Source organism: Sorex fumeus, unplaced genomic scaffold (genome assembly GCF_029834395.1).
Source record: "Sorex fumeus unplaced genomic scaffold, SorFum_2.1 ptg000008l, whole genome shotgun sequence".
NCBI classification, from domain to species: domain Eukaryota; kingdom Metazoa; phylum Chordata; class Mammalia; order Eulipotyphla; family Soricidae; genus Sorex; species Sorex fumeus.
Genome location: NW_026606065.1, coordinates 21,589,910 through 21,605,405, shown reverse-complemented (window position 1 = coordinate 21,605,405; position 15,496 = coordinate 21,589,910). Strand labels below are relative to the sequence as shown.

At 48.3% G+C, this 15,496-nt stretch overlaps 1 protein-coding gene across 1 annotated transcript in view; it reads left to right on the top strand.

The window, feature by feature from the left end:
- The window catches only part of LOC130019334 (unconventional myosin-XVI-like), a 302,696-nt gene that overhangs the window by 198,028 nt on the left and 89,172 nt on the right, over positions 1-15,496 (top strand). The window contains exons 5-7 of the mRNA XM_056109961.1: positions 2,876-2,984; positions 7,933-8,057; positions 14,591-14,716. Coding sequence (XP_055965936.1) covers positions 2,876-2,984; positions 7,933-8,057; positions 14,591-14,716 — 360 coding nt within the window. The remainder of the gene's footprint in view (positions 1-2,875; positions 2,985-7,932; positions 8,058-14,590; positions 14,717-15,496) is intronic.

The window sequence follows — 15,496 nt, the reverse complement described above, 5'->3', positions numbered from 1 at the left end:
GAGAGGGAGGGAGGGAGGGAGAGAGGAAGGAAGGAAGGAAGGAAGGAAGGAAGGAAGGAAGGAAGGAATTTTCACAAAAGTGAAACATCTGAAGCATGTTGAAGTGGAGTTAGAAAGTGTGAGAGTGCAATGATGTATTTTATAATTATGCAGGTGCTCTTGAAAATAAAGGTCAAAATTTACTTTAAAAGAGTAATTTGTATTAAAATTTAACTTCTTTGCTCTCCATATTTAATGATTAGGTTGTTAAGTTTGAGGTTTCTGTTTCTCAGTTTGGTGCAGCCAGTCATTTTTGGTACCTACCCTGTGCCCAGCCGGGGGGTGGGGGGGGGGGGAGGCGGGTAGGCAGGGATAGAGGAATCAGCTGGCAGGTGTCAGGAGGCCTCTGGCCCAGGGAGGGTCGCGCCTGCATCCAGTGGTGCCACTGACCCAGAGTGCCGAGTGTCAGTGTCGGATCCTGGGCCAGGACCTCGAACCTTCTTAGACAGGAAGTATCAGGTTGGGCCAGAACCTCGATACTTCTTAGACAGGAAACCGTCTCTGAGCTGCCCCTACACGAGCTTCCGTGCTCTTTGTTTCTGCTCTTCATTGCATCTGACTCCGAGAGGGTTCCTCGGTGCTGTGCTGATCAAAGCCAAGATGCCAAGGAGAGAAAAAGGTGATGGGAGAGCAAAAGGTGACTTGGTTTCCTCTAACCTTCTGTGTGCAAAATGGCTTTGCCACCCTGGAGCAGTGGGCGGGCATTGCCCCTCCCACAGCATATGCAGGGGAGCCGGGAGAGTCTCCCTCCCAGCTGGGGAGGAGAGCAGGAGAGGATGTTAGCAGGCCCTGTCAAAGAACGTTTCCTCAGGGAGTCGTCTGTGAATTCAGGATGGCGAGAGTGAAATGGACCGTACATGCAGGAGAGTTGAGTCTTTAGATTTGAGCGCTCTGCTGAGAGAGGTGGAGATCTGACGTGTGGGTCCATATCAAAGTCTTTGTGGTTCGGGAGGATCCTCCCAGGATGGGAGAAGCAAGCTGAAAGTAGACTATAGACCAAACATGATTGCCACTCAGTGCCTCTTCTGCAAACCACAACACCCAAAAGGAGAGAGAGAACAGAGGGGAATGCCCTGCCACAGAGGTGGGATGGGGGGGATGGGGGGTGGGAGGGATACTGGGATCCGTGGTGGTGGGAAATGGGCACTGGTGAAGGGATGGATGTTTGATCATTGTATAATTGAAACCCAAGCACAAAATTTGTAAGCCTACAACTGTATCTCATGGTGTTTCACTAATAAAAATTTTAAAAAAGTCTTTGTGGTTCTAGGAAGTATCACCTGGTCCTCTCCGGAGGGAGTGGTGGCAGTACAGTTTCCTCGACAGCAGGTGCTACGGGGTGGGATCGATCCCCACGTTCACCTTCCTCTTGCTTTGTTTTCACAGTGGCCTGAGGAAAGATCTTTGGAAAACCCAAGCTGAGGTCTAGGAAGGTCGTTTGTATAATATATGCATGGGCACTTACAGAAAACCACGAAACTGACATGTGTTTGACATTGTGTAAAGGTGCCAAGTGTCACAGTTTATAGTGGACGTGAAGGTGTGACCTGCTGCGGGGACAGCAGAGTTCTGTGGCGTGTCCTGGTTCTTCTGAGGCTCCAGCTGAGCATGGGGGACCCTGACAGTGTGTCTGAGTGAAAGCAGAGAGAAGCGGCAGTGTGAGGAGGCTGCGGGTTGCCGGTGTGTGCTGGAGCTGCCTGGAGCACACCTTGCGGGGAGCTGACTCAGCACCCGGCGGAGCTGCGCCTGGGATTTAGCGCCAAACGCGGTGCGGCTGCCACCTTGAATGTGCTAATCCCGCGAGAGTGCATAGACTGGGTTTTGGCTGATAAGCTCTCTCTTGGGTTTAAAAATATAAGCCCTTACAACAGCATCGTAGTGCGAGAAAAGATTTTGGACGGGATTTTTGTGAACTTGAAATTCCATAGGACGGTTTGGAGAGAAGCTCGTGGAAAAGGCGTGTGGTGCCATGGCCTGTTGCACACAGATGGGCATGGCCAGGGCTCAGTCGCCCCGGACTGAATGTTGGGATTCGTAAGGGGCATGCAGGAAGGAGCTGAGGTCCGGAAAGGGTCAAATAAACATACCCAGGCCTCAGAACCTCTCGATAAGCATTTAAAATGTTATTCTTGTGGTGGTGAAAAATGGGTACTGGTGGAGGGATGGGTGTTTGATCATTGTACAGTTGAAAACCAAAGCACAAAAATTTGTAAATCTACAACTGTACCTCATGGTGTTTCACTAACAAAAATTTTTTAAAAAATGTAAATGATGGAGAATGGGCACTGGTGGAGGGATGGGTACTGGATCATTGTATAATTGAAACCCAAGCACGAAAATTTGTAAGTCTACAACTGTACCTCATGGTGTTTCACTAATAAAAATTTAAAAATAAACAAATAAATAAATTAAATTACAGGTGAAATTAAAAAAATCCTTGTAAAAGTGAAATAGAATAACAAGATAATGTCCTAGTTTTCTAAGAATTTTAAAAAAAATTAAAATAATTCCAAGGGCCAGAGAGATGTACAGGGGTTAGAACACAAGTCTTGCCAGGTGCCTGGCCACGGGCACCCCCAGCAGCCCTGGCCTTGGTGGTTCCGACACAGGCCTTAAGCAGCCCTGAGCCATCTGGTCTTGTCGATGGAGACAAGGAGTGGCCCCCGGCCCCCAGGATTAGCACTTGGGGCACCTCCTCCCCAGCTCTGAACTCGCTGCCTTCTCAAGGCTGTGCCTGATGGAAACGTCCCTGGGTCTGTTTTCCCACCAAGATGGGAGCAGAAGTTTCTCCTTTATCTGTTCCAGCAATTTTCCATCTGTTCTTTTTCACTTCTAGGCGGGAGCCAACGTTCTTCTCCAGGACGTCAATGGGAACATACCCCTGGATTACGCTGTAGAGGGGACGGAGTCGAGCACCATCCTGCTGGCTTACCTGGATGAGAACGGTAGGTGGAGGCCATAGGGCTGGGGAGGTGTGGGCATGGAGAGAGGTGGCATGTGTGCATGTGGGTATGTGCGTGCGTGGGTGTGTGCACATACATGTGTGTGCGTGTGTGTACGTGTGTGCATGTGTGTACGTGTGTGCGTGCATGTGTGCACGCGTGTGTGCATGTACACGTGTGTTTTCATGTTCGTGTGTGCATGTGTGCATGTGTGCATGTGTGCATGTGTATGCATGTGTGCATGTGTGTGTCATGCACATGTGAGTGCACGTGTGCGTGTGCATGTGTGTACATATGTGTGTGCGTGTGTGCATGTGTGTGCGTGTGTAGGTGTGAGCACACATATTTCACAAGAGTCTGATGCCCATTTTCCTAGAGTCCATGAAAGACCTGAATAGCACCCATTGCCCCATCCACATGCTTTGTTGATTTTTTTATTAAAGCTATTTCAGTTTTGCAAGCCATCAGGAACCTTGAGGCCAGCACTCCAAAGGAAAGAACATTCAAGTAGCCCTGAAGTTGCCAGTCTGTGGACCGGGCACGCCATTCTATCTGTGCTCCTAGGAGGGGCAGGGAGGGGCCCCAGTACCAGGGGCCGGGCTCTTGAAGTCTCCTGAGTGGAAGCTGACCAAGAGTGCCCTCCTGGGAAGCAGGGCTGGCCCTCAGTGCACAGTGGCGCCACCGGAACAAGCCCTGTGGCCCATGCGGGGAGGGAGATGCCCAACTCAGGGTGTCATTTCATGAGTAAGCACGGCACTTGGTAGCATGGGGGTTCGTAAGCCCGGGCCCAGCGTGGCATTTAGCATCCCGGAAGAGCCATGCCTCTTCTCCCGTTCCCCGCTTTGTTTCAGTATAAACAATAGCAGAGAAATCCCAGTTCCCTCCTGGAGGACGGTCTTTTGTTCGAGAAAAGCTACAAGGCTGTCAGAGCCCCCATGGGGGTGGCGCTGCCCCACCCCCCGCGCACCCCATCTGCCTCTTTGTTCCGTGCTCCTTGCCTCCCCCGATGGCTTTCAGCAAGCAGTACTCTATTCCGAGGAGGCTGAGAATAATAATAATTAGCTCCTATTGAAGAGAGCAGCTTGTGCTATGCGAGGTGGTGAGCCCAGGTGCCCTCCGTGGGGACAGTGCGAGCCCCGCATATGACGGCAGCTTCCCAGGGCAGGGCGGGGTCAGAGCGTGGGTGGCAGCAGGGCCCGGGTAGGGGGCATCAATTGACGACCTCCAACCCCGTCCCCCTACACCAGGGCCACACAGGGCTGTGACCTGCTGAGATGGTCTGTCACTTGCATCCGCGGGCTCACGGCCCCAAGTCCTGCCCTCCTGCTGGTGGCACGTTCCTCCCCCAGCCTTGGTTGGACACTGGAGTCCCCACTTGGCCATGTGCTGTAGCTGTGTGCTGTCCCTGCCCGCCCTGGGCTCTGCTCACTACTCAGCATCTCCTGCCATCACAGGGAGATGCCTCCGATCGGAAACTCACGTCTTCAGGGCCCGATGGACAGGCCAGGGGTCACGTCATTGGCCTTGCATGCAGCTGACCCAGGTCAGCTTCCAGCACCACATAACCCCGAGCACCACTAAGATCGATCCCTGAGCACAAACCAGGAGTTAAGTCCTGGACAAACACCCCCAAACTATGCATCTTCACTTGCAGAAGAATCAACATGCCTTGGAAATGCTTTCAGCTTATGGAAGGATTTTGTTTGGTTAGAAAATTCAGAATTGGGGCTGGAGCGATAGTACAGTGGGCAGGGCATTTGCCTTGCATGTGGTCGACCCAGATTCACCACCAGGCACCACCAGGAGTAATTCCTGAGTGCAAAGCCAGGAGTAACCCCTGAGCATCGCTGGGTATGACCCAAAAAGAAGAAAAATTTAAAAAAAGAAAAAGAAAGTTCAGACTAGTCCAAAGTGAGGTCATGGATGCTGACATTAAATGAGGGTACTCTGTGGGCTGACTCAGAAGACAGAATTCCGCAGAACACAGGAGAGAGGACATCAGCATGTGTGCCAAGGGGACAGTCTGTCCTCCAAGAGCTGGGCTGGCCGGAGTGTGGAATGCATGTTGACAGCTCAGGTCTGGGTCCCTGTCTGTGATGTGGAATCCCATTTCCCAGGTCGCAGCGTCTGTGTCCCCTCCCCTCCCCAGCCTGCTCTGCTTCTGCCAATGTCCCTTTTCTGGTCCGTCTCAGCTGCCAGAGTCCCAGGAAACGCTGTCAGCTTTGATTTACTCTCTGCTTGCTGGGCGCCCTCAAGAGTCGCCAGATGACAGGTAGCTCGGGCAAAGCCCTCAGCCGTGCCCTCCTCTAAGCTAAGACTTGTGCCCAGCGTGGCTTCCAAGGCTGCCGCCCAAACCTCAGTTGAACCCGAGCCGTGTCCGGTCAGAGCACGCTGGACATAGGCACGCATATGGTGGAGGTAGGCAGGGCGCTGGCAGGTCGATTACGTGGAGAGTCTCTGGCCACACGTTCTGACTGTCCTACCAGCACGCCTGTCTGCGGACTCCACAGTTAACCTCAGCTCACCCAAGCTTCCCAGGCTGGAAAATGGGACAACCGTGGAAGACTGATTGTGCATGGGATGCTGAGACGGCTCACATGGGGCAAGCCAGCTGGTACTAGGGAAACTGCAGTCACAAAATGAGCCAGCAAGGAAAAAGGGCACTGCATGTGAGCTCAGAACGAGCCAAACACTCAGCAGAGGGGGTGTGTGTGCATGTGTGCATGTGTGTGTGTGTGCGTGTGTGCATGTGTCTATGTGTGCATGTGTGTGTATGTGTGTGTCTGCATGTGTGTGACTGTGTGCATGTATGCTTGTGTATGTGTGAGTGTGCATGCATGTGTGCGTATGTGCTTGTATGCATGTGTGTGCGTGTGTGCATATGTGTGTGCATATATGCTTGTGTGTGCATGTGTGTGCATGTGTGTGCGTGTACATGAGTGTTTAAGTCTGAAAATGACTAAAAGCCAGACTGACGTGGCACTGCATATGTTCTAAACAACCACCATTCTACCCATCCTTTGGGTAAGTCCTTTACATTCTCCCAAGTTTACAACCCATAGAAATTCAGCTTCTGCCTGGCAGATGCTCTGGAGATGTGCAGACTGGACAGCGTCCATAGTGGCTTCGCTGTTCCTCAGGACTGCTCCTGTGACCTTCTGTGCCCTTGAGTGTGCGCTCTCTCTCTCTCTCTCTCTCCCTCTCTCTCCCTCCCTCCCTCCCCCTCCCCCCCCCCTCTCTCTGCGTAAATTTCGGGGTGGGATGGAGACTGACCGGCTCCTGGGCGGTCCTCAGGGATGGTGTCGGGAAGAACTGCAGGGGACTCTCTGCCTGGTGCTCCTCCCCTCTGGGAACCAATCATGCAGACCTTTCACCCTGGCCTCAGAGCACCTCCCGTGAGAAGCTGGCCATAGAGATGAGGTTCATGCTAGCCAGAGGGGCCCCTTTACTATGACGTTAAACAGTGCACAGGCACCTGATGGGACCTCATCCATCCCCCCTCCAGCTCCAAGCCGGCCCTCAGTCTCTGACCATCTCTCTCTCCTTTCACGCGTCTCTGCCAATACTTGCTGGGGGTCTTAGCAACTTAGGAGATACAGGGCCGTTCTCATGGGTGTGTCTCCCCATCCCAGGCCACAAGAGAGGAAACCACAGAGAATAAAAGCGGTTACATCACAGCATCCTTCAGTGCAGTTCCCTGGAAATTCTTTGGGCAGTGTTGGTTGGGGATTTATACTAAAGCAGATACTACTGAAGCTCTGCCGTGTTTATTGCACCTGCAGTCTGTATCAGGCATATATTGAGAGAATATTCTTTTCTTAATGACGGTACTCTTGTTGTAGACAGAATACATTCCTAGACACATGAGGATCCAAAGTGTAATAGGACTTTCAAAGGGAAATATATTGAAAGAACAATAAAAACAAATCTAGAATTTGTCAGCTGTAGAAGCAGCTCTTCATTTGATTTTATTATCTTTTACCCCTGATTTAAAAAAGTATTTCTCTGCCAAAAATCAGTATTGATGAGTTATTCTCACCCTGGATAGAACTAGTTTTAAATTGAACAAAAATGGTATTTTCAGGTAACATGGTTATAGTAGTATTAATGTTTATAGTCTTGATATAAAAATCATTTCCCCTCACCACAGGCAAACTCCCCAAGGCCCTCGGCCACCAGCCCTGTGTCCCTGCTGGTCTGCCGGCTTCCTGCTCCCCTGCTTCCTCTGCTCGGGAAGCCTTTGCAATCAAAAACCTGTGTTTCGTTAACATTCAGTAGTTTCCACCCCCTTGTCTTGTTTCTCTGTGTTCCACAGCGGGGTGAGGTGACCCTGTCTCTTCCCTCTGACTTACTTTACTTCACATTACACTCCATTCCCCGTCAAATTGCAGCAAACTGCCAGATCTCATGTTTGCTTACAGCTCTGTGCTGTTCCATCTGCCCGCACACAGCTCCTTTACTCACCCTCCCGCCATTGGACATTTGAGATGTCTCTATTTCCTCGTTGTTATCCTTATTGCTGCAGTGTACAATGGTGGGCACATACCTTTTTCAGTTGCTGTTTTTGTGCTCTTGGGGTAGATGCCAAATGAAGGATCACTGGATAAGAAGGAAAATCTGTTTGAGAAAGCCCCGTATGCTTTCCTGTAGAAGCTGAGTAGATGACATTCCACGAGCAGTGACTACCAAGTCCCTTCTCAACAAATCCTAGGAGGCACTGGTGGTTTAGCCTTTGGGGTACAGGCCAATGCCATTGATGTGAGCTGATATCTCATTGTATAGATTTTCATTCCCCAGAGAGTAATGATGAATAATGATTCTTTTTCATGTGCCTACTGGCTATCTATATGTCTTCTTCTGGCAAATACCGGATCATCTCCAGCCCCTGTTTTTGATGGGATCAGTTTCTTTTCTTGTCGAGCTGTTTTTGAAAATCTCTTTCGGCCCTCAGGATTGGACCTGGCGTCTGTGCATCAGATGAAGCGTCAGAGGTCAATGAGGATGTTGACGGATGTCACACACCTCCTCTCTGGTGGCGGGAATGTGAGTGAGAAAAACGAAGAAGGAGTCACACTGGTAAGCTCAGAAATGCTGCCTCATGGAGAACTACTTACGTGGGTGTCTAACACCTAGAATTATCAACTATTAAACAGTGTGGAGTTTTAATCCAACCAGAAAGGTCACATTCATGATAGAGATTTTAGAAAACGCATAAATATGCCAAAAGGAAAATGTCAATCATTGTTGGCGCCTCCCAGAGAGACTCCATGTTTCTCTGTTAAGATATTTTCTGTAAGCCCTTCTTCCAAGTGTGTTTCCTCTACAGATTTAGAATAAATTTTACCATTGCTTTTTTAATGGAATTTTTTTTAGGTGGAGATTGTAATAAAAATTTTCCATTTAAATTTTAAGCAAAATAAGCTATGGGTTACTCTGGTGAATAAGTTTCTATGTTCAAGCAAATTTTGACCATTACTGCCCCACCCATAATTTTTATTTAGGCACCATGATTTAAAAGTATTTTTAATCCATGGGCATAGATAAAGCAATAAAACAGTGGGTAGGATGCTTGCCTTGCATGCAACCAACCTGGATTCGATTTCTGGTATCCCATGTGGTCCCCCATATGGGATCCCAGCACCGCCAGAAGTAATTCCTGAGTGCAGAGCCAGGAGTAACCCCTGAGCATCGCCAGTATGACTCAAAACAAACAAAAGACCTCAAGACACTTCCACTGAGAACAAACTACAAAGAAGTTGAGGGGGAAATGCTTTTAATAGAGTTTCAGGTATCCAAGAGTTGTGCAGTGTTCGCCACACCACCTCCAGCCTCAGAGTGTCAGCATCCCGCCACCAATGTCTCAGCGTTGGTGAGACAAACCCACCCCCTCCCACCTAGAAGCCCATCCCCTTGGCAAACTTGGTCATGCCAACTTTCGAGATCTACTACCATTTCCAGTTGTTAATCTCTTTCTATGTTTTGTTATAGTCTGCATATGCGCTAGATCATGCTGGGTTTGTCCTTCGCCCTCTGACTGACTTCACTCAGTGTAGTACTCTCTAATCCATCCACGTTGTCAGAGATTGCATGATTTTGTTTTTTCTTACAGCTAAGTACTATACCACTATATATATAATAGCAATAAAATGTAATGGCACATACATGTACATATATATATAAACACGCATGTATGTATGTGTACACATAATCATGTGTACATATTCATGTGCTGATCTATGCCATTACTTTTTATCATTATCAGACACATATTGAAGAGATTATAAGTAGGAGTATTAAACTTATTTTAATATAAACACGGTGACACAACACCAAGGTGAGAACATTTCGCCTGTTGTCTCGTAAGTGTGTCTGAATCAGGAAAGCAAGGCTTGAAATTAACTGGAGTGGAAATAAATGCATCAAGTCTTGAGGGAAAACAAGCTGCCAGTACCCCGGGCCATTGAGGGGCATCTGAGGCTCTCTCCGTGCCCTGCACAGAAGTGGTCAGAACCACAATTTCTTTTCTTTCATGAGACACATCTGGTTTGAGAGTGGGTGCAGTAGTGAGCCAAGGAGCTGCACTCAGCAGGCCATGAGGCCTGCCTGGTGGTTTTTTTTTCCATTATTAAACACATATGAAGTGCTTTCCAGGCTCTGCCATGCTGGCAGGATACTCTCGGTAGCTTGCTGGGCACTCGGAGAGGGATAGAGGAATTGAACCTGGGTTGGCCACATGCAGGGCAAACGCCCTACCCACTGTGCTATTGCTCCAGCCCTTTATTTTATTTCCTTACTAAGCTGTAAGGAAAGAAAATGCTGCATGTTTCAAGTTCATTAAGCTACGTGTACAATAACAAAACGTTTTAACTAGCTCATGGAGGAAATATTTATTGTCCACACCCAGTGAATGTGGGCACTAGACGTATAGAACTCCTTTTGCTTTTTTTTTTTTCATAAATAGATAGATAGTGAGCGGGTCAGTTGCTTGCTTGCCCATGACCTACCGGGTACGACTCTGGCACCCCACACGTTCCCCAAGCCCTGCCAGGAGCAAGCCCTGAGCTTTGCTGGGTGTGGCTTCAAAACTTCCTCCTGAATAATTCTCATCAATCTGTGGTATTAGCCTCAGAGTCATCTTCAGCTTTCAAGGGGCAGGGGTCAAATAGGGGTACATGTTCAATGGCTAAAGCTAAAATAGGTTCTTGAGAAAATTAGATGCACAAATCAAAGAATACGTGACTTAGCAATGCTGAGCACCTGTTTCCCGCAATACATATTTACAGACTTAAAGATGAAGACAAACCAAAGCGTAATCCTGTGAGGCACAGCCCTTTTGATATGAAAATAGGAGCAGAAAGCACGGGAGAAATCTCGAGATGACTGCATACATCAGAAATTAATAGGAACGCTGAGCATTCAGGTTCTAACAAGGAACAAAATTAAGAGGCAGATAAACCAAGAATAGTATTTGTGATAGTATTTTAAAGTGTTAATAACTTTAAAATATGCATATTTTATGCATATTTTTCTATAGAGAGAAAAATTGTTGTGCCGTAGGCCCTTATAGATGCAAGGCAAGGCCCTCCTAGGTTTTATGCCCAACCCAAGCTCATAGAAAGTAATAAAAAAAAAAAAGATGGCCATCTCACAGTAGAATGTGAAACAAATAATATGAGTCCGTTCACAAAAGGAAAAGCAGCTAGCTCATAAATATGCAAAAAAAAGGCTTAGAGCTGGTCATTAAATAAATGCAAATCAATTGCAGTCATTCTCTAAATAAATGATAGCAAAGACCAGGAGTGCTAAGGGTCTTTGAATAGTGCTCTAACGTGCTGCTGGCTGGAATATGAATTGGTCAAAGGGATGTGGAACTCAGGGTCGCCTTACACAGAAATAATAGAAAGGACGTTCATTGTTTTAGAATAAGAATTCCATCTGTAGGAATGTCAGAAGGAAATAAGCAAAGAGGTGCACACTTTGTCTGTCCACACAATGATTAGGTTAATTCTGTGTCCCTCTGTATATTACACTTTCCTGGAAAACCACGCCATGGAAACCCCATCTCGAAGATGAGGCTGGACAGACTGACCAGGTCTCCTCCAGTGTCTCCAGGTGGCCCACCTGTGACTCTTGCTGATTTCTTAAGCTTCCCAAGTCATTACCGTTTCTTCTTTCCTTTGGGACAATTGAGAGTGCCACGTTGTAGGTGAGCAGTTCCCTAACTCCAAGGCGTCCTCATCCTCCACCCTGAATGCATTGCTGAGTCGGTGCCTGGAGAACGGTCAAGCCAAGTCAAGCACTGTGAGATTAAAATGAATGACCGCATGGAGGAGCTGGGCTTAAGAAAGACGCGCCTTCACCAAGCTGCTAATGTGCTTAATTCTAGGCAACAAGTGGCATGTCTCTGCTTTGTTCAGTAGCCGGAATGTCAAAAGCAATTACTAGGAAGGTACAAGTGTCCATTAAATTTTATTTTTAAAGGTCAGGAATTTTTCACACTGGGAAAGAAACACCAAGAGACAGACGGCTTGGAATTTTTCTCACTAGGGACTTGGTTTGGCCATTCTCCAACCCAGCCCAGCCCAGGGCAGGGCCTGCGGGCACCAGTGATGGCAGCTGAGTGCCCAGATGGAAACTACAGCCTCTTTAGTTTTCTCTTTATCATTGCGGTGGGGCTGCCAGTCCCTCACCTTAGAGCTATTCCTTATGAGGGATGATGAATGCCTACATCTGGAACAAGCCCGTGTCTGTACTGAGCTGTCCAGCCCTGACGGGAGACGGTGAATGGAACCCGTGTGCTGTGAATCACTGTGGGCTGCGTGATCCAGTGCCCGGCGCAGACCTGACCACAAAGACCATCCTTCCCTGGGCTTGTGAGTCGGATTCGCCTGACCTGGGCCTATGGGCCGGAGGGGCAGACACCATTCACCCACAGAGCTGGAGCGGAAGGTCCTTATTTCCCTCTCTGAAATGCTCCCCGTCTGCCCACCGGCTGTGCAGTGTCCAGAAGGCCAGTGTCTGGTGGAAAACCTGGGGGTCCTTAGCTCCAGGGAAGAGGAACTCAGAGCCATGTTGGGGGCTGGACAGCTTGTGTCTGCGGCCATCAGCGAGAGATCCAGGTCTTGCTCCTCCCCCCGCCCTCCTAGAAGGAGCCAGAGGGATCTGGAGTTTCTACCTGCGTGTTTCTGGGTGGGAGTTGGTAGGAAGGGGGGTGACCAGGTGGCCGTGGCAGGGCCATGGCCAAAACAGGCCAGACCACCAATGGGCCTGTTCCCGTGGCTGCTTTCTACTGCACTGGGGAAATTCCGGGGCTCTCAGGAATTCTGTAGTCTCAGCCTGGCTCTGGGAGCTGGCGACTGCAGAGTAGGGGACAGCCCCATCCCCAGGAGAGCAGAGCCCACAGGGTGACTGGCCGGCACGGGCTCTCTCTGTGGCATCGTGGAGATGAATTCTGTGTCAACCAAAGGTGGAGGTTTGATGTGACACCGTGTCTAGGTGCTTATGCCACTGATGAGACACACAGACTTGCCAGGCCGTGCATTGAAGGGACAAGAAGGGAGCAGCCACTCTGATCGAAGCTCATCATCATGTCCAAAGGGGGAAAAAACAAGTGTTTTTGTGGAACTGAGTCAAAATAGAACACTTTTGGCTTCACTGCAATTTTATGTTCATAATGAAAAGGGAGTGAGCTGCAAAAGTCTCCGCGCCCAGACCTTGAAGGGATCCGACTGACTGTTTGAAATGATTTTCTCTCCCCTTTCCTCATGGTTTCCTGTTGGAATTCCTGTTTATGAGTCAGTCACCGTGCTGCAGGCCATTTATACGAATTTGGTGGCTCTACTTATAAAGGACTACCGCTGGAGCGATAGCACAGCGGTAGGGCGTTCGCCTTACAAGCGGCCAACATGGCCGACCCGAGTTCGATTCCTCCGCCCCTCTCGGAGAGCCCGGCAAGCTACCGAGAGTATTCGATATGCCAGACACAGTAACAACAAAGTCTCCAATGGAGACGTTACTGGGCCCACTTGAGCAAATCGACGATCAACGGGAGGGCCTTTACCTTTACCTTACCTTTACTTATAAAGGAAGAGGCTGTTGTTGAAATGGGAATCCCCCTGGGAAAAAAATAAAACAGGGTTGGGGGAAATCTCCCATCTGCACAGTAGACTGCCTTTGCCTCGACCAACCTCAGACCTGGGGGTACTAAGCTGGGCTGTATTGAGCAAATGCTCTGGAATCTTTGTCACCACAAATTCATCTCTGCTCCTCATCTTGGCCCACTGCCTGTAAACATTAAGTGCTGGCATTTTAGAATTAGTAGTACCTGTTTGACGTTGAGGGGAAATTGTCCAAGCACCTAGTTCTTGTACTCTGTATTTGAATTCACTGGGAGTAGAGTAGGGCAACAGGGAAGGGCACAGGAGCCTCACGGGAAAGTGGGTTGTGAGTAGAGGGGAAATTGGTCATCAACCTTTAGGCCTTCCTCCAAAGGGGGGTGACATTCTCTCCTACCAGATAAAGAAAATTGTAGGAACTTTCTTACAAAGCTGATTCTGTTTTAGAGCCAATGTCTTATTCTCTGAGTCTGGAATCCGAGGAGAAAGAGAGAGGAGAAGAAACGGTCTCATTCCTGATGTTCCACTCACTCTCAATGGGACGAACATCTCCAAATGCAACAGTTATGTATACCTAGGTCGAGAAGTCAACGTGACGAATGACCTGGCACCTGAGTTGCGCAGGAGGAAGAGAGCAACTTGGAACACCTTAAAGAGCATCGAAGAAATAGCTAAGAGGACAAAGAACCTCCAGCTCCAGGCGCATCTATCTCTTTGATTCCACTGTTCTTCCTGGATTAACATACGCCTCAGAGACCTGGGCCCTACAAAAACAGGATGAGAATGCTATTTGGGTCTCCCAAAGAGGAATCGAAAGAGCTATGCTTGGAGTATCATGCTTCACTCAAATGAGAGAAAGAATCTGGAGTTCCGACCTCCATCGACGGTCAAGAATCAGGGATGCTGTCTCATTGCCGAGGCATCAAAAATCAGATGGGTTGGACACATAATGAGATTTGGAGATGACCGCTGGACTAGAGCCATTACGGACTGGATTCCATGGGACATCAAAAGATCGCATGGTCGCCCACCTATGAGATGGTCAAACTTCTTTGTCAAGACCCTGAATGATCGGTTTGAGGCTCTTCGTGTTCCTAGAACGAGCAGATGCCATCGGGCTACATTAGCACACGACAGGGACGAATGGAGACGTTGCTGGTGCCTGCTCGAGCAAATCAATGAATAATGGGATGTCAAGTGATCAAGTGATCAAGTCTTATTCTCTAACTCTCCTTCAACAACTGAGTAAGCGGCACTGGGGGTTCTGTGACCAGGCGCCTCTCTCTGCAGTTACACGCGGTGTGACGGGCAACTCTCTTTGCAGTTACACCCGGTGTGACAGGCAACTCTCTCTGCAGTTACACATGGTGTGACAGGCAACTCTCTTTGTAGTTACACTTGGTGTGACAGACAACTCTCTCTGCAGTCACACACAGTGTGACAGGCAACTCTCTTTGTAGTTACAAATGGTGTGACAGGCAACTCTCTTTGCAGTTACACATGGCATGTGCAGGGGGCCACAAGGAGGTGGTGATTCTGCTCCTGGACCACGGCGTGGACCCCAATGTGGCGGATAATCAGTACTGGACACCTCTCCACTTGGCAGCAAAATATGGCCAGGTAAAGTAATGCCTCTCATTCTTTTAAAAATCACTAAATTACTCAAGAGATAGCACCACAGGAAGGCTCTTGCCAACTTGGGTTCGATTGCCAGCATTCCGCATGCTCCCCTGAGTACCAGCAGGAGTAATTTCTGAGTGCAAAGCCAGGAGTAATCCCTGATCATTGCTGGGTGTGCCTCACAAAACAGACAAACAAAAATCACTTCATGATCCTTAAGGCATTTCAAATGTAATACTATTGCTCTCTTATACCACTTATGAGTCATTATGTGATTTAATGTTTAATTATGCCAACTAACCAAATATTTTTATGATTGAAAATTTAATGTTAGAAGGACAGAAAAAAATGCTTTGTTCAAGAGTCTGCATGTTGGGGCCAGAGTGATAGTACAGCTGGTAGGACATTTGCCTTGCATGCAGTTCACCCAGGTTTGATCCCCAGCATCCCATATGGCCCTCCAAATACAGAGCCAAGAGCATCACTGAGCATCACTGAGCACCCTTGAGCACCACTGAGTGTGACCCAAAATAAAAAGCTGAAAAAAAAGTATCTGCATAGTATGGTGAACATTGTTGAAGAAATAATCAAACATTAGAAACAGTCATCATCGAAATGAAGCTAATACTTTTTACTCACTGGTACAAAGCTTTTATAAGCATCTAACTCCAGTATTCTTTAATAGTTTTTTTTTATAGTTAGTAGATATAGAGCAAAATTACCTCTTGTTCTCTTTTTCTCTATGGATTTTATTTTGTTTTAATGGGTGAATAGTAGATT